Source organism: Callorhinchus milii, unplaced genomic scaffold (assembly GCF_018977255.1).
Source record: "Callorhinchus milii isolate IMCB2004 unplaced genomic scaffold, IMCB_Cmil_1.0 Scaffold4, whole genome shotgun sequence".
NCBI lineage: Eukaryota > Metazoa > Chordata > Chondrichthyes > Chimaeriformes > Callorhinchidae > Callorhinchus > Callorhinchus milii.
Genome location: NW_024704745.1, coordinates 57,667,075 through 57,686,102, shown reverse-complemented (window position 1 = coordinate 57,686,102; position 19,028 = coordinate 57,667,075). Strand labels below are relative to the sequence as shown.

The 19,028-nt window shown below is 36.9% G+C and overlaps 1 protein-coding gene across 10 annotated transcripts in view; it reads right to left on the bottom strand.

The window, feature by feature from the left end:
• The window catches only part of dlg2 (discs, large homolog 2 (Drosophila)), a 430,051-nt gene that overhangs the window by 198,329 nt on the left and 212,694 nt on the right, over positions 1-19,028 (bottom strand). For all 10 annotated transcript variants that reach the window (XM_042334109.1, XM_042334110.1, XM_042334111.1 and 7 more), the window contains 4 exons: positions 15,258-15,427; positions 12,605-12,741; positions 11,357-11,501; positions 6,019-6,160 (listed from right to left, as the gene is read on the bottom strand). In XM_042334109.1, the coding sequence (XP_042190043.1) occupies positions 6,019-6,160; positions 11,357-11,501; positions 12,605-12,741; positions 15,258-15,427 (594 nt within the window). The remainder of the gene's footprint in view (positions 1-6,018; positions 6,161-11,356; positions 11,502-12,604; positions 12,742-15,257; positions 15,428-19,028) is intronic.

The window sequence follows — 19,028 nt, the reverse complement described above, 5'->3', positions numbered from 1 at the left end:
ACCACTGATGTGGAGATACAGGATATTATTATTAAACAGTCTCTGATTATAACAATTTGTTCAGGGCCAGGAGTTGGCATTTACTTCTTTTATTTCCACTCAGTCTCAGAACATACCAATCTATTAGCACTGTGTCCTCTCAATTGCAATACAGATGAGTTCATGATCTCATCATACCATTGTGTAGCATGCCAAGCAGACAACACACACGTCAGCACTTGAATGAGGGAGGGGGGTTGGGAGGATTGGAAATTGTAAGGAAATTTGCTACTGGCTGCTCTCTAGGACTTTCCAGTAATGAGTCCCAGAAGTAAGTTGTCTATCAACTGCAGTTAATACTTAGCCTAAGGAGGAAAAAAAGAAAACATTTTAGTTTTCTCTCAAACCCTCTCCCCCAAAATTTTAACTCATCAGTCAGGACTACATTTTCCCTGTGTCTCACACACACTGTAAAGATAAATGTATTCAAAACTCAAGTTGTGAAGAAACTGAGTGATGGTATCCTTGTATAGCTTAAGAGAAGGAGAAAAAAGTTTCCTCTCAATCAACCCCACCACCCACCCCCCGCCAATTTGAACTGGTCAGTCGAGGTTAAAATTTGTATGTTGGTCCTACTCTTAACTGTTTCATCATTTTCACGCAATCTGCTCGCATTCCTACCGCTTTCACCCCCCCAACAAGGTCAGCTGAAGTATGCACTTGTATTTTTGGACTTCACCTTTTCCTCATCTATTCACTACCCAGGTATGAGGTCAGCATATATGCTGATGATACAGGACATGTATGTTGATCATGTACATCTACTTCTCTGTTTCTACCCTCGATTCCTTGACAACATCATCCTCACCAGGCTCCACCCTGTCCCAAGCAGATCCACTTCAAAGCCGTTGGACCTTCAAATCTCTTCACTCTCTGCAATTTCCATCCACATTTTCACAATTCCTCAATAGAATGCAATCCTAGTAACCATATGCAGATGCTAATAACTAGACTATTTTGCTAGTACAGCAGTTCTACATTCACGTCTGCATCAGAACATGATGCAGGTAAGAAGGCTTCCAGATAGTTGGCATGAGAATAAATGATGTTCTATTGTACAGATTGTTCTAGTTTAGGGCAGGCTCAATTTGTAGAACAACCCATTCTCAAAACTCACACATTTTACCCTCATTTATGTCACAGTATAGTCACATTTCGTTTAATTTTATTTTAAAAACATTCTCTGTTTTACAGCCTAAATGATGAACAAAGTGGTGGTATGTTGCAGAAATCATTTGCTTCAGTTATGCAGAAGCACCACTATAAAGCTTTATCTGCGGCAATGATGGTTCTTTAAATATTTATTCATGTTTATTGTAAACCCAAATAGAAAGCTGTTAAAATAGTCATAGAAATGAAATACTGTATAGTTAAATTTGCTGTCATCCTATTTTACACAGTATTTATGGCCTGCAAAAATACTCAGTAGTAAACCACTGATGATGGAAAAATGTATTCCATTCGTGATTGAAATCGACACAATCTGTCTAGGATACTTGTCGGTTAATTGGAGCCACTTAGGATAAGCTTTTGAATTCAAAGGCTTGACAGAATATACTCTACATTTCACAGATAAAAGTGTTGTGCCTCAACAAAACCCTTTCATCTAATCAGAACACAAATTGGCAGACAAAACAAAACTATGAAACATTGGTGACTTTCCAATGGAAAAGGGCAAAAAGCAATATTAATTTGTAAACATTTAAAATAACTATACTTGGTAATAGTTATTTTTGAGGCATACTGTGTAAAATATCTCTAACGTACAGTTTAGGATGCTGTCCCGCCTACACTCAGATTTTTTAAAACAGTTCTAGCCATTGTTTATTCTTTACATATCGAGGCAGCGAAGAGCTTGTGAAACTGCTGACCTTATAGAACCTCTGTCACTTCACTCACCACCAAAGAGTTGTAACATAAATTTAACCATTCAGATTGTCAAGTTTCTGATCATCCAAGTATTCCTAAAGATAGGTTTCTGAACTAATCTGACCAGCACACACTGCAATAGAAACTTAATTTGTATTGTACAATGTCTTTAACAGGAATTTTTAAGAGAACCAAAATGAGCGCTATCTGCTCACAGTACCTGTTGGAAATTCCGTTTTTATTTTTGTTTTCCACAAATCCATTTGGACTTTCAAACACCATCTCATTGTAATAGTTAGATGTTGAATTATGCTTCACAGCAGTATATATCTACAGCTTGTTAAGTTTAACGTCATTATATCAACAGGCAATTAGCATTCAGAGTACATTTTACATTCTCCACCATCTGATTTTCTTCTCCCTCATTATCATTCACAGCCCGTGGCAGTAATTTCTGTTAAATAAATTATTAGGTTCCACTGCTTTCATGTCCCCCCCAAAAAAAATCTGCAATGTTTCCCCCAAAGGACACTTTAGCATCTACTTCTAAATCTGTCAAATGGTTTCCAGGACAACTACTGCAGTATTTTATGAACATTTCACTATATTTATAGCTCATATTATTTATGCAAAATAATAATTATTGCTTCATTCTAAAGACATTTAAATATATTTTTAATCACTGCCCTTTAAAGCTATTTCTATCTATCAAACATCATGACAAGAAACAATATTTGCCATATTACATCCTAAACTATTCTAGACTCCACTTATGGTGCCAGAGTGAAGCAGCTTTGCTCCCAGCAGTATAGTGATGGGGAGCAGGAAGCAGGGTTTTGTGCTTCTGAAAAAAAGCAAACAACCTGGGTCTTTGTTTGCCAACATTATTAAAGAGCCGGTCACGCAATCGTCCTTTACTAATGTTAAAAATGCTCCATTCTGAAGAACGATGAAAGGGGATTGGGGCAGGAAAAGGGAGTCCAGCATGATTAGCACCCGCTACACTTATTATGCAAAGCACTACTAACAGAACTTCATATTCTTGAAACCACCTTCTTCTGCAGGTGGTGTATGGCGCACAGCTACAGAATGATGTATTCTATTTCAAACTATACATTGCACGTTTGGCAGAAATTTCCTGTGAATATGATGATCCACTGCTAAATGTGTAGTAAAACTGTCCAATTAAGTCTCCATAGAGTTTGCAGTAAAAAAAGAACCAAGTCAGCTATTTATCTTTCAAAATCATAATAATCTTATTATATATAAGATATCATTAAAATGACTTTTCTCCTTCCTATTGTTAACTTTCTTCCCTGATTTTTATTTTTTTCTATGTGGCGTATTTCTCTTACTGACACTTCCTCTTTCTCCACAGCTCAGCGTCAAACACGGCCATTGTTAAGTGCTCTGAAACGCTACACTGCCTGAAAGATGCTATATAAATGCAAGTTCTTGTTGATGCTCACAGATGAGATGGTAGATGTCAATTTCAGACTAAAATCACTATTAAGATTGAGTTTAAGAATATACCAAAATTCTGTACAATCTTACATTTTAAGTTAAATATTTTGATTGTTGAAAGACAGTGGAAATTATCAGGCCGTTGGTGACACAAATCAGCATTCCATCCATTTAGTGCGCCTAAAGCCACCTCCCACTAGCTTACTCAGTGCCATCCGAGTCTCTATGAAGCACTCTGTGAAGGGTACTATACGACTGAGAGTTGTTGTGGCCATTTAAATAATAAAATAGTCCTTGCATTTGATATAGTGCCTTATCAGGTCTTCGAGATGTATCAAAGCACTTCACAGAGTATACTGTAAAGTGAATTGACTGCATATTTTGTAGGTGAAACGCATACAAAAAAGTATTAAACTAATACTTTTAAAATACTAAACTGCTTTTCGAGAAAGTATTTGCCAATTTGTGACAACATCATATAATTTATAACATTACAGTACCTCAGGACCACTTACACTGGGAAACAGGAGGATTACTCTAAGTACTGTTCAGGTAGGATCAGAGCAGTTTTACTTATCTTACAATCACAGAAGGGCAACTCAGGGAAGAAAAATGTCGCAAGCAGAGCTGCACACAAGTACAGAAGAAACTCATGTTCTACTCAAGTTTTCGGGTGCAAGCCAGCTTCACATCCACATCTACATTACCAGCCAGCACTGAAGGTAGCAGGGTAATAATACTGGGGTAAAAATGAGATATTTCATAACATATTCATTAATTACTTAATGTGGCATGAAATACACTTTGAAATGTTGATTTTCACTCCTAAAGATAAGCTGTGGATCTAACCCTTATCATGTGATTAGAGTGTAACGGTTTACTCCTAAAGCCGATTTGAAAAAGGTGTGGCATCTTGGATCAGCATTTGAGTGCTGCTTCACCAGATGAACTCCTTAGTAAGTGAAGTCTCCTTGGAGCTGAACGGGCTGGCAACGGCATGTCGGAATCAAGCCAGCCGTCTGTGGCGGTCTCAGTAGTCCGGTTCCTGAGCCAGGCGGGTCCGCAGTATTCCAGGGCACTGCTGATGACAGCACTGCCTGGCTCATCGGCAGGAACTGGAAGGGCAGACCAGACCAGTCACTGTGGGCAGGGAGTTGGCTAAGTTATGATAATTATAATGCTGATGATGTTATGGATAAGTATTTACAACATTTGAGCAAAATTCCTTGAAAAAATTAACTTTTAACATGGTGTTAAACTACTACTGCAGCTACAAAAGTAAAAAAAAATCACTGCACTATGAATATTAGCTATTTAATATTACCTGCATAACTCCTGTTACCTTTGCAAATCAAAGCCCCAAAGGGTGGTCAGAACTGGACAAGCACTGACAGACATTGTTTTGAATGGCAAGCTATGTTGGTTTAGCTGGTTAAATTTACAGCAGTATCCCCAACGCTTGGCTCTTGCCAATCTGCACCTAACACTCTTTGAAATTAGATAAAAAAGCACTTTGCTCCAGGCAAAGAGTGTGTGCTCCATGCCAGACACAGAGGCATTTCCACATGTAGGTGGCATACATATGTGAAACTCTCAGTCTGGTTTGGATACTCTTAAACATGGTAATTCATTTCAACAAGTGTCAGATACCTGACTGACATAATAAAAACCCTACATACAGTTCTGTTAATTCAGACTGTATCGGTACAAAGATTAAAGGTTAGATTGCGGCTATTCAGTTTTTTACAAACCCCGCTGTCCACACACATATTCCCCCATCAGAATATGCATTTATAAAAACACTAAATGAAACTATTCATACAAAGAACAGATTGTAAGGAAACTTTACTTTTATTAATGATGATGTAGTGTGCGCACAATTTGGATGTGAAACAATTGTTTCCTTTTTATAGTTTCAGTCAATGATTACACAAAGAGCAAAGACGCACTATCGCAAGATGTGATAATGGAAGCAACCAGGTTATTAGACAATTTAAGTATTGATCAGTTACCTATCCTGGGAGAGAAGCAGGCAGTATGGGGAGTCGTCCAATCTGTGTCTCATTGACTGAACTCTCTATTTTATACCTGATTGCTTCTTGGTTATTGTGAAGCCCAGACCAATCATACAGCCTTGGTTAAAGCTTGTAGGCCCGATGTTGTGGTGCATGTTTACCAATAATGCTCAAACTGGCAGATGTCCGAGCACGGAATGCTAAACAAAATATTTCTTTCTTATCAAAAGGCACATTCTTGATAAACGAAGCTGAGGGCTTCTCTCCTTCAATCCCTGTAGCGTTCTACATTAACTCCTTCTTACGGGATGTTCTCAGACAAGCAAGATGCATCATACAATAAGCATGAGTGGTTAATCAGAGGATTCTTCTGTGAACAGACACAAGACACATCCTTCAGAAAGCAACACACCGCTCCTGGTGAGCAAATTATGTGGAACGAAAGTACCATGCAACGAATACAAAGCAAAGGCAGAACAAAAATAACAGTGGAATGGGGTGTATAAGGAGCCCACCTGAAATAAGGGGAGCCTTAAAACAGATTCACACTGTAACAAGCTTTTTTACCGATTTAAAAAATTGCTTCAAATAAAAACAGTAACCAAAGTAGTGCTGTTCACTGAGAAATTACCTGTTGATGTCATCTTCTCCAAGCATATGTTTTGGAAGAGGAGAATATCTTCCTGGTGAGATTCGTGGCAGTGAGTTCTTATAATCGAGTGTTTCATTATTCCCTGGGGAGATGATGTGATTCTCCATTGGTGGGGAATAAGCTAAAAAGAAAGAAACAAACTTTATTTTTTTGAAAAGGTTAAATAAGTAAACTTAATAAACATTTTTTTTCGGTGTATCCAGTTGCAATTAATTAAAATGAAAAATAATTGGCTGCACTGAGCTGCAAGATGTCATGGAATGAAAAGAGATGTTTAGTCCATCATTTGGTCCAATACTCTTCTGTACTGCTGCATTTTTTGAGGGCAGCTATGAATTTTTTTTAAAGTCCTTTTCTCCATGCCTTGAAAACTCTCTTAAGAATTTTCTCTTTCACCATGCTTTTGGTTACAACATACAATTTTCTTTCCTCTCCCTATTTTTTCTGTGAAGTTCCTTGAAACATTCATCATACATGAAAGACGTTATATCAAAGCAATTTGTTGTTCCAAGTCAATTTGAACATCGAGGCGAGTAGATCACAACCAGAAATGTAACCAGTGCAAGTGTTCACAGCTAGAGATCCAGCAAGCCCCCAAATTAATTGGCTTACCTGCTATTGCTTTTTTAAAAGTGAATCGTAGAGTGCACTGAGCTGCAAGATGTCATGGAATGAAGAGAGATATTTAGTCCATCATTTGGTCCAATACTCTTCTGTACACCAATATTTTAAGAGCTTCATAAAACATGGAAGCTGCACCAAAGCTTTTTTGGTTAAAAAAAATGAATTAGACATAGACAGGAAGGTATGGCCACTTTAATGTAACTGTGTATTGGCCAGATGTTCGAGAAGTTTACACAGGATGCTTTCATTGTTCATCTGAAGAGCAACATGACCATAAGGACTAGTCAACACAAATCTATTGGAATTTTTTTAAAAATTCAAATGATTGGGTAGTGGCGATACTTTACTTGCATTTTCAAAAATCATTTAATTTGTGTTATGTCACTGGAACAGTCCATTGAATTTGTGGAGAGCACCAAAACTGGTCCATAAAACTAATGAGTTATTCTCAAGATCTTAAACATCTCTTTAGGATTATTTATCCCAATTTTGAAAAATTGCGTAGAATTACAGAATCACAGAAACAGACCATTGGTATTTGGACTCCACTTGAATCTCCATCCCTCCCAACGTGAAAGGCGCTGTGCAAATGGAATTTGGTACTGTATTTGTAATTCTATCTCCCCTACCCATTAACCTTGGCATTAGTCAAGAGCCTGGGTATACGGTTTCAAATTCAAAGTACAGCAATGTTCAGTACTTCAGGGGCATTCAATTAAATGTACAATCCAATATTTAAATTCCTGTTAGTTTTCAACAGATCTCCTTTTGGGGAATTATAGTGTTAAAGAGCAGGAAATAAGAGAAAAGAATAGATTAAACTGTGGTCTTAACATCGGTTGCTCTTATTAAGATCATTTGTTAAAACGAGTGTCATTATCAGGCGACTCAAGAAAACAGAATAGATTTTTAGGATATTAGTGAAACATACAGTCAAACTTTTTACATTTAAAAAAAAAGACAAATAAAATAATAGCATTAAGTAGGCCATAGCTGTGCTTTGCACTTGACTTTGTAAACTGGGTCAATTCACTCTTTGAAATTCTTTCAGCACAGTGAAAATTAATTAACATTTTAATTTTCACACTGTCAGGACTAATTAAGAAAGGGTAAATATAAAACTATATTCTGTTTTCCTTGATCAACGAGGTCACCACAACTTAATAAAGCAAACATGGGATAACTACGTGAGAGCCATGTTAGAAGAAGAAAGCCAAAAATAAATAGATACCCAAACTGCACTGAACAGATGCAAGATCACAGAAAGCGATCTTACAAAATTATTTTGATAACACATTCATTGACTTTCAGTTCCTGGAATGTCCTTGGAACATGTCTCTAATGCAGTGCACCAACATCATTAATTCACAAGGCCTAAATCATAGAATCATAAAATCGTACAGCACAGAAGGAGGCCATTTGGCCCATTGTGCCTGTTCCAGCTCTTTGAAAGAGCTACCAACTAGTCCCACTCCCTGTTCTTACCCCATTGGCCTGCAAATTTGTCCTTTTCAAATACCTTTTTNAAAAATCTAACATTAAATCAACAAATATAAATGTCAGCAGTTAAACTATTTATTTGCTGCCCAACAAACTCTAATGTTTTAATGTGCGTTTCATTGCACATTGCGGCAATTCATCACAAAACATATAAATTAAACTGAGACTGAGCCAGTGCAATAGTACTCCATCCTGAACTGGTGGCTTTCAAATCAGGTCAATTTGCACTCCTGCAATATATAAACAAACGAAAGATGCTGCAAATCCTGGAGTCACACAGAGATTATTTCCTAAAGTATCAATATTCTGGAAGTTGAAGTGAAACCTCATTTGTGAGCTTACCCAATATTGTGTGATTCATATTACAAAGAAGTATTAGTTTTATTGCTGTACTAATTTGAACCAGCAAATTAATGAGAAAATATTTTCAGGCTGTTTAGGTACAGATTTATCAATATCACACTAGTTTAATCCTGATATGCTTCATGTTTTACAGTGATTTGCAAGAAGATGACTACAATCCCTCAAGAAAAAAAACAATAATAAATTGGTCACTTCAATCTACAACTGTTTGTGGAATACGGCTGTGCACAATTGGCTGCTGGTTTTGCCCACAAAAATACAGTCAAGTCACTTTACAGTATATTCTGTGAAGCTAGAAGACGTGAAAAGCGCTATGTCAAATGCAAGGATTGTTACATCAAAACATGAATCAATGCACTGCATTTTATGGCTGCTATATCTTCCCTTTTTGGGGGAGAAGGAGGGGATTATTGTTCAGAAATTAATTTTATCACCAATTCTAAAAACGTTTAAAAATCAGATTTGCTAGACAGAAGAAATTTAGTCACTAAGTACAGCCAGCTGAATAGCACATGAGGCAGCAGTTTCTCCTTAGGATATTCTGTAATGTGTGGACAATTGAGCAGTGGTATTACTTCATATTCCCAATTTACTGAAACTTGCCATGCAGTAATGTTGATAAATGTCAACATTTCAACAAAATTGTCCTCAATTCTAAGGATATCCACAAATTTATAAATGTTTTTCAATCTTTCAAATTTCAAAGCTGAAAATGTTTACATGAGAGTTTGGAAATGAACACATTTTATTGCATTCAGTTTCATATAACACAAATGTTCAAGATATCAGCTAGGCAGAATTATTGGCACACCAGAACAAAATCCAATTATCTGCTGTAGGAATGGCTGTAGATATGATACAAGTCAAACCAAACTAGTCAACAGTGTTTTGTCTGATTGTCAATATTTATTGAACTTTTGTTTTTCGAAATTTACCTGGCTGCACTTAACTTTGAAAGAGAAACAATTTATTTCTTGTGAGGGACATTACTGTGCAAAAATTGGCTGCCATGATTGCCTACAAAAATACACAGTCACTAAACAGTGAATCCTGTCATGTGCTTGGAGACTTTCTCCTGAAGTGAAACATGCTATGTCAAATCCAAGGATTCCTCTATTATTACTATGCAAGGGTTCTCAAAAATGTGGCAAATAATCTCATAATCATTATGTGATAATCTATTCTAAGGTGATTATGGCTCACTGGATTATATGGAAAAATGCATTAGACCACCACTATATTGCCCTTGCCAAAGGGATGGCGAAAAGAAACAGAAACGTGAATACTTTGGTGTCTGATTAAAGCCATCCTGAACACCATCTTGGCAGATGGATCCTGTGGGAAATTGAAAATCAACTGTTTCTATTTCAAGAAATTAATTTGCACATTGTCCATGATGGACTATGTTGGCAAGGTGGTGCAAAAGACTAACGACAGCAGATTTTATTTAGATTAGTAGGCAGCTGTTTTTTCGCACCACTAGCATAATGCATTTGTTTCAATTTAGCAAAGGATCAACATTTGAGATGGAATGGCTGGTCAATGCTATGAATTTTATTTAATCAAATAATTATGGCATCTGGTTAGTGCTTATGCTATGTGATCCAGTGAGGCATATGAAACAGTTCAGAATGACACAAAGATTTTCAGTAGCACTTGAATGTGAATCAGAGTGGTAACACATTGACTGGAGCACCCAGACACATCTCTACAAAATGACCTGAGTTACCAGCAACTCAGCCACATTCACCATGGGGAAAAGGCAAACAAGTAGCTATTTCCCTGTAGGGAAAGAAAATTGATCTGTTCACCCCAGGCCATTTTTGTGTATCTCATAGCATTTGGTTCCGACTAGCACTGACTGGCATGAGTCTGGGTGCAAATTCCTTGTCTATAGAGAGACACAGTCCAGGAAATAACAGGAATTCAACATTAGACAGAGTTTATCTTTACTCATTAAAAAAATTAAGCAGATAAACACTTGCTCTCTGCATTGTTATCAGACTCATTGTTAAGTGTGGCTGCATGGAGCAAATCAGAAAATCAACAGGTCATGGAAGTTTACATTGTCCGTTAAATAGATTCCAGAAAGCAACCAGTTGTTTGTCTTTTTACATCTGGAGACAAGCTCCATGAGCATGGATTGAGATAAAAAATCCAATGCCTTACTGAAAGCAACTTACACCTCGGAAAATGCTGAGCTGACAAGGCAAAAGGCATCTGCAAAATGAGGTGATTACAAGTATGTTGCTGACTGAACAAAACAGGCGCATCTAATAATATTTGCACATCTGTTGTACATCAGCGGTAAGACTTTCTTCCTGAAATAAAACAATCTAACTGAAGATCTACACTCTAAACACAGCCAGACTTTAGATATGTCAAGCAGTTTGGTCATGGTTAATTCCTGCATTTGATAACATTTCTGCTGTGGATCTCACTTCTTCATTCAGCCAGACACACATGATCATATTTCTAAGTGGCTGGGTCATGGTACAAGTTGTTTAGTTCAATTTCCATATAATAAATAATAATAATAATAACTCTTGCATTTGATATAGCACCTTATCACGTCTTTGAGACGTCTCAAAGCACTTCACAGATTATGCTGTCAAGTGAATTGAGTGTATATTTTGTGAGCCAAGCACCGACAAATATGATAAGCCTGTATTAATGCTGTCAAACATAATTTCTAATATTAACTGCATGCACACGTGTCCAAACCTGTCCACAAGAGGGATGATCTTTAGCTGTTAAACTACAAACCACAAAAACTGTAACATCTTCTAAAAACACAAGTTTATGATTCAAAGTAAAAATGGTTACTTACGATGTGTGATATCTGGTGGTCCATAAGGGTCATTTATGTAAACACTAGTAGGTTTGGCAACTTTAATATAGACCACATCGGATGTGTTTTTCAACACTGCTACAGCCTCCTCGTGTGCTACCTCTTCCAAACTGTAGTTGTTTACCTTTAAAAAGATACATATCAAGTGACTATTTCCACAGATGTATTCAGCATTGAAATTTGGTTCTCTTGTTAACCACAATTTCAAATCTATGGTGCTTTGCTGAACTTTTGGTTCTTATGTACACAAACAAATGGTAGATTTTCCTTATAAGTATAATGCAGGTCCAATAAATGTGGGCCACAAAGGTAATCATTGCACCAGAAGTTTTCAAAACATGCTCAAAAGTACATCCAACTTCTGGACTCCCTCTGATGGTGCAATGAGGAAATGTAGCGACTGCTTTTGTTTTGAAACATATTGACCAGGAAGGCTTGATTCGAAGTCTGGGGTGAGATATCTGGTTCCAGCCTGGAGTGGCATTGGTTTGGCTTCAATGTCCTTGAGCCAGTGCAGGACAAAAATAGTCAAAGGTTCTAACGCCTTATCACAATACAGAATTCCAATTGGACAGCACAGGTGTGGACATTGAGTAACGACAGGTTCAGGCTCAGATGCCCAATGAAGAATAGTCTCCCTGCATTCAGCACAAATGCACACATAGTAAGAATATCCAAATGACCATTAATGGATATCATTTATGAGCACAAACAATCTAACTTCGACTATGTATCGTAACACATCAGTTTGGTAATGCTAAATGCTTAAATTCTTCCCAGATACTTCATTTGTTTGAGCACTGGGTTTGGGAGCATCTTATTTTGAAGGTTCTGACAGTTTAACTTAGCCCTTTACACTTCATAAAATGAGTACTATGTGTAAAATATAACCTTGCATGGGAGGTAAGTAAGCACTTCCTGGTGTGAATTGATCTCAAGTACATATGGTACCTAAGCCAAAGAGGTCCAGAATAATCCAATGCACTGTTAATCATTGACCAGCCTGGCTGTATCATCACTGAAACATGAGAAATAGATATATCGCCAACCCTGCAAGTAAAAAGTGAAAAGCCCCAATGGGTAACTTGGAAGGTACCATAAAATTTACTTGGGATTCATTACCATATTATTAACAATTATACTTTATATTAATTGTGTTGCAGCTTGCTGCCAAATTAAAGGCTCTTCAAAATACAACAAGGATGAACAGCATGCAATCATTCTCACCATAAGGAGTCTGTCTCCAACCTGCAACCTCCCATCTTTCTGTGCTGCTCCTCCATCAATTATTTTTGTTACATAGATGCTGTTGTCACCTGGAATGTGCTGGTTCCCCACACCTCCAGCAATACTGAACCCTAATCCTACAAAAGAGACAATGTTGACAGTGATAACCATAGAATTTATGTAGATTTATCTGTAACTCCATTCATATCAATTCTCTTTTTTCTCCTACAGCTCCTTAAAACTTTCCATAACCACTTTTGTTCTATGACATGGAAAATAAATGCTTTATAAAATAAATAAATGTTAAATGATGATGCTGATGATCCCTGCATTTGATATTGCGCCTTATCATGTTGGGAGTACGCTTCAAAGCACTTCACAGGATTCACTGCGGTGTATTTTGAAGGTAAACATGGCAGCCAATTTGCACACAGCAATGTTCTTAAACATCCACCTGAACAGATATACATCTCATTCAAAGGACTAAATCACATTAGGGTGAAAATTGTAAGGTATTATGCAATAATTATCACTGGTCATGGGGTGGGGCGTGGGGGGGGGGGGGGGGGGGGGAGAGAGGGGAAGGAAATGGGACAAGCAGGTGGTGATGAGCAACTTATGGTGAAACATGCAATGTATGGTTTTGTCGTGTAGAAAGTCAAAAATCCAATAACAATACTTTCAGTTTTGTGACCGAGATTAGAGCAGTACTAACAATGTGCAGCTAACACCCTGCGGTTTATTCTGTAGCCCCAATACCAATCTTACCTTATAGCAGGTTAGAGCTTCAAATATTTATCAACAGCTAATAAAAAGGAAACTTCTAATGCCGATGATCACGAGTAAATGATTCATAATGCATGTAAACCCAATACATACTGGATGATGACAAAAGTTGATTCTAGCTGGGAGGAATTCATTATGTAATCATATCCAATAAATTCTTCCATTCAGTTCAAACTATTCTAATGGCAGATGGCATCATTGTTATATGAATCAATGAATCTCTCCCTTCAGATGTTCTCAACAACAACAACAAGATTCCATTTATAAAGCGCCTTTCACGTCAGGAGGACGTCCTGTTCTCCTGTTATATCATTTACAAAACTACTAAAGCACCACAATAAGCAGGTAACGTACATCAAAACATTCAAGCTAAGGTTATCTGTATTCAAAGGAGGACTGAAACATTTGTTGAATTTATTCTCTAGAGGGTTCCTGTCTGAGCTGTTATACACAATGCCAATGGAGTCCTATCCTATCTTTGCCCATAAAAAAATCACTCAAACATTTATCGCAGATATGGGGAATATTTATAAACATTACCCTGAAAATGCCATTTATAAATTTTAATATTTGTTGCCTGAAGAATATTAAAAATAATAAAGTTCCAAATAATCATGTAACATGATATTTACATTGCTGAAATAAATGTTGAGCTAAATAGCCAACACCAACCAACAGAGGGGGCATTTGATTTTTTTTCCATAATAAGAATAGTAATGAGTGAAAGGTGTATCAATTTTGATAAAAGCACAATAAAACATTGCTGTGTTAGATGATAACAATATTATTGGCACTACAAGATGATTGAACAATTTGGAGCTTGCACATTATATTAGGTATCTAACAGCAGCACCAAGCTTATCAAGTTAGAGGAAAAAAACACTAGCATTGTTCTAATGGAGAAGGCGTTTTGGCCAATCTAATCTCATCCTTCTGAAATAGCCCCTGCCATCTCTTAAAAAAATGAGTCTAGCATCATGGCCTCAATCATCCTTCCTAATGACAACATTTTCCAGTCATTAATTACCCTATGGCTAAAGGAAAACTTCCTAGTGTCTGTCTTGAAATTACATTTGTGAATCCAAAAGTATTATCTTTGATAGTAGTATATGTACTTATATGTATTGAATTGAACTTAATTTTCTAGCTATAAATCCATATGAGTACCCTGTCAAGTTTTCTTTGCAAAACCTCTGCTGCCTCCACTGATACCACAGTTCCACCCAACTTCATTTCTTCTGCAAACTTGACTATTTTCCACTGGGTCTGTGAATCTAGATCATAACTATACACAATGAAAAATACATGTCCCTGTATCCTGAAACAACCCGCTTAATACCTGCCCAAAATTTGACCTAGCTCCCTTATCAATGACCAACTACTTCCTTTCCTTCAGTTAATTGTGAATCATGTCTTTCCCTCGATACCCGGTGTTCTCAGTTTGTGAAGATGGGGTTTCATGTCATACTTCTGTTAGATGCCTTTGAAACTCTAGCTATATCACGTTATATGGCTCAACCTCATTGCAGTGATAAGTGTACTTTCTGGTATGTTTTTTGTTAGAAATAATCCATCCTCCCAGGAGTGATAATTACAATGAATAATTGGTAAAAGTCCAATAAACATTTTGGATTTACAAGTGATATTTACAATCCTTACAAGCATCAGAACCAAATATATAAATTAAGATATCCATCTGCATGCCAACAAAAACATAAGTTTTCTATAATGAAATGTGGTACATTATATCTGTATATTTCACCTGTAAAAGATGGTTAGGGATAGACTTTTAAAAAAAAACAAAGCATATTAAAGTTTTTCAATGGATATACTATGTGCATTCATTATAAACTTAAATAGGTATTACCTTTAGGTCCTTTCATAAGTTTTAATTCTACTATGGTCTCCAAAACCGGCCTTCTTCTACGTACATATAGTTGTACAATGCAACCAGCTTCTTTCAAGGCCTCTACAGCTCTGCTGTGGGACACTTCAGAAACATCCGCTTCATTGACTTGTAGAATGCAGTCATTGACTCTGAACAAGAAAAGAAAATCATGCAACGTTTGCTCGCATTGAATTATAAGTATAAGATTTGAAAACTAAATTAAGACACATTCCAGTCAACTATAAGTATTCAGGATTAGACGTAGAAACATCAAAGGAATCTCACGGGAAATTAGAAGGATAAACATGATTGTCAGCTGCCTGAAATTTATTTGGATGAAAATGCATCCTTCAATGTCATAATTATCATTGGCAATAAATTTAAAGTGATAATTATCCCATCACTGAAAGTTATGATCCAAATCTATCTTTAACTATCAACAGGTTTTGAAGTGAACTCCCATTCCGACCCATCTTCCAATAACTTTGGCACAATGGTTTGGTACAAAGCTTGTTTTCAAAATTGTTGCTGTCATCTTGATGCCATTTCAAAATTAGTGGGTATGATTCTCTTTCTTGATCTGGAGCCACTGTCTAATTGCTGCTTCTAATAGAGCCATAGAAATTTAAAGCACAGGAGAAGGCCATTCAGCCCATTGTGTCTGTGCTGGCTCTTTCAAGATTTTTTCCAGTCCCATTCACCTGCCGTTTCTCATACCACTGTAGTTTATTCACTTTTATGTATTCCCTTTTGAAAGCTAACATGGATTCTGCCTCAATCACCTCTACTGGCGGGGCATTCCATATCCTAACTATTACGTGTGTGAAACAGATTATCCTAACCTTTGCTTGTTTGCTTACTATCTTAAATTGATGTTCTCTAGTCACTGACTCACCAACCAGTGGAATGCTGGCATAATTGATATAGTGTCTATAATTTTAAAAAAATCAACTGCAAGAATTATAAAACACAAAACACTTCATATAAAATTACTATTTATTAGCAGGTGTTTTGGCAGAGCAAGGTCCTCCAAACAGCCAAATAAATGACCAATCTATTTGGGCCATTGTTGACTAAGACATCAGGAGAAACTCCCCTTCTCTTTTCTAACAGTGCCATGGGAGCATACTACCCGAACAATTAAATGCATAAAAAAATTGTAGAGCTAGTGCTGAAAAAGCAGCATGATGTAACACAGTAGCGCTTTGGATCTGTTTTGCTTAAATGTTAGATTATGGATTCAGTTCAAACAGGGAGCTTCAGCCTTAGGTGAGTTGTCTGCATGTCTCCCGCAGGGAAGAATTAGTGACTCTTTATTAGGGAGAAGCTAGTTCACAGGATAATAGTTGAGAAAAGCCAATAACCTATTTTTAGCTACAGAAGCAATATATGGAGCACTGCAATCTTGAAGCTCAATCTTGAAGCTGTGGTAAAGCTAGAGGTTGGGGGCATGTTTCAACAACAGTCTCCAGTGAGATCACCTAAGTAGGACGTCTAAAGCAGATGTAGTTTAACAGCTGGATGTGGCATACTGATCAAGAAACCAATGCTCTCTGTGAATCTGAACTCGTACTGTGAAACTAAAGTATCCATCTAGGTGACAGGTTTGTGCATAAGGCTGGATGGCGCTGCTACTTATTGGATAATATAATCCCACCAGTGCAAATGAGGCACTGGGGAGCAAAAAAGTGCTCAAATTGTAAAAACTGCATGGTAACATGCCCACAAAACAGTGCCTGGGATTATCTTTTGCAGGGACCATTATGTATATCCTGCTCATCCATGAGAATATTTGGGGTCCGAAAATAATTCTTTTGAGTCAGTGTCACATGGATTTTCCTGCCCAAGACACTAGATCTCAAGACTCTTGCAATATTAATACTATGGTTTTCTTCTTCAAGTGATTTTTCTAGACTGAGAGCAATGGTGAACATGTTACTATAGTTATAATTATGACAGTCACAGAAGGGCAATGGATATGAGCTTTATATAATTTCTGACCTCTTGCCAACCATATGAAAGATGCATTATTCTTTTCTTTTGAAGTGGTATTTTGAAAAAATGAAAACAGGTCAACAGTATTTTGTACAAGACTTCAACCTAAAATGTCAAAGAAACTGCAGGGAATAGTATAGCTCAATGGAAATATGTCAGTTATATAAGTCATTTTTAACAGATTAAAATCATCTAGGTCAACAAACAAAAAGCTTTTGTAAGATTAATAGAGTCTCTTTTGAGTTAGATTTTCTTAATTTGTGATCCAGTACTCTTGTGGCTCTAACCCAGCACTGACATAATGTGTTCCAAGCTGCAATAGCAACACTACTAAAAGAGGTAGGAGTTAGTCTGAAAGGTTTAAGATCCATCAGTGTTAGGGTCCTTGAAAGTTTAGGTAATAGATGGATGGTTCTTACATTGATATGGAAGGTAAAGATAAGTAAAATCATCGATAATTTAGTTCACAAATCGAAACTCAATGTTTTTTTGCAAATAGTAAGCTGACTATCTTTCTATTAAATGATTTTTTTTTAAAAAAGAAACTTAACTTGTATCAGAATGACTAAATAGATAGCATTCTTGGATCTGGGTCAGAAGGTTGTGAATTCAAGCCCCATATGAGGATAATAAGTTTGAGGAGAACATACGTTTGCACTCTACTAAACAAGGGAGTGCTATATTGTTGAAGTGGTTATTTTGAATTAGACATTAAACTGAGGCCCTGTTCAGGTGGATGCGAGAGATCACATTCAAAGAAAATTATCTGCAGACGTTTAGCCAATATTTTCCTCTAATCCAAATTTATCAAAAACAGATTACATTTGGTCATTCAGCTCACTGCTATTTGTGCCTTTGACAACTATGCCCCTAGCTTGTGGAACTCCATCCCAAAATCCCTCTGCCTCACCCTCTTTGTCTTATGAAAACTTACCTCTTTTACTGTGCCTACATCTCTGTGAAGCACTTTGAGTGCTAAATAAATACAAGTTGTTCTTGTGGAACATCATTGGCACATGCTACATAATTCAATTACCTACAAAACAATCATTGCACTATAATAATAATAATCCTTGCATTTGATATAGCGCTTTTCACGTCTTCTCGACGTCTCAACGAGCCTCACAGAATATTCTGTAAAGTGAATTGACTGTATATTTGTGGGTGAACGCGGCAGCCAATTGCGCACAGCAATGTCCCACAAACAGTCGTAGATTGAAAATGACCAATTTATTATTGTTTTGTTTTTTTGGAGGGATTATTATTAGGCGTGTGGAGTAAGGAAACTTGCCCAAGGTTTCGCCCTGCTGGAATTGAACTCAGGTCTCTCACTTACAAAGCAAGTGCTCTAACCACTGAGCTACAGGACTCCACAGGAAGGTCTTCAATCATTATTTTTACACTAAGATTAGGAAATATCTTAAAACTAATAATATTTATGATTGTGAAACGTAGTTGCTGAAAATAAGTACCATTGCAACTGAATTAAAATAGTTTCATTGTTGATCTGTTTCATGAGGTGGGAGATTACTCAGAAGTAGGATCTGTACCATGCTTTCGTTTCACTAGAGAATTTATCTGTTATTCAGCAGTTTGAATCTGGGTTTGACTTTAATGAGCTGAGATCAATCGGGTTTCAACTGACCTGAAAATTCAGAAAAAAGATGGGTTGCTCATCCCTAATGTACTGTTTTATAATAATTCTACTCTGTCAGAACAAAATGGTCCTGTATCAAGAACTAGGCGATGTATCAC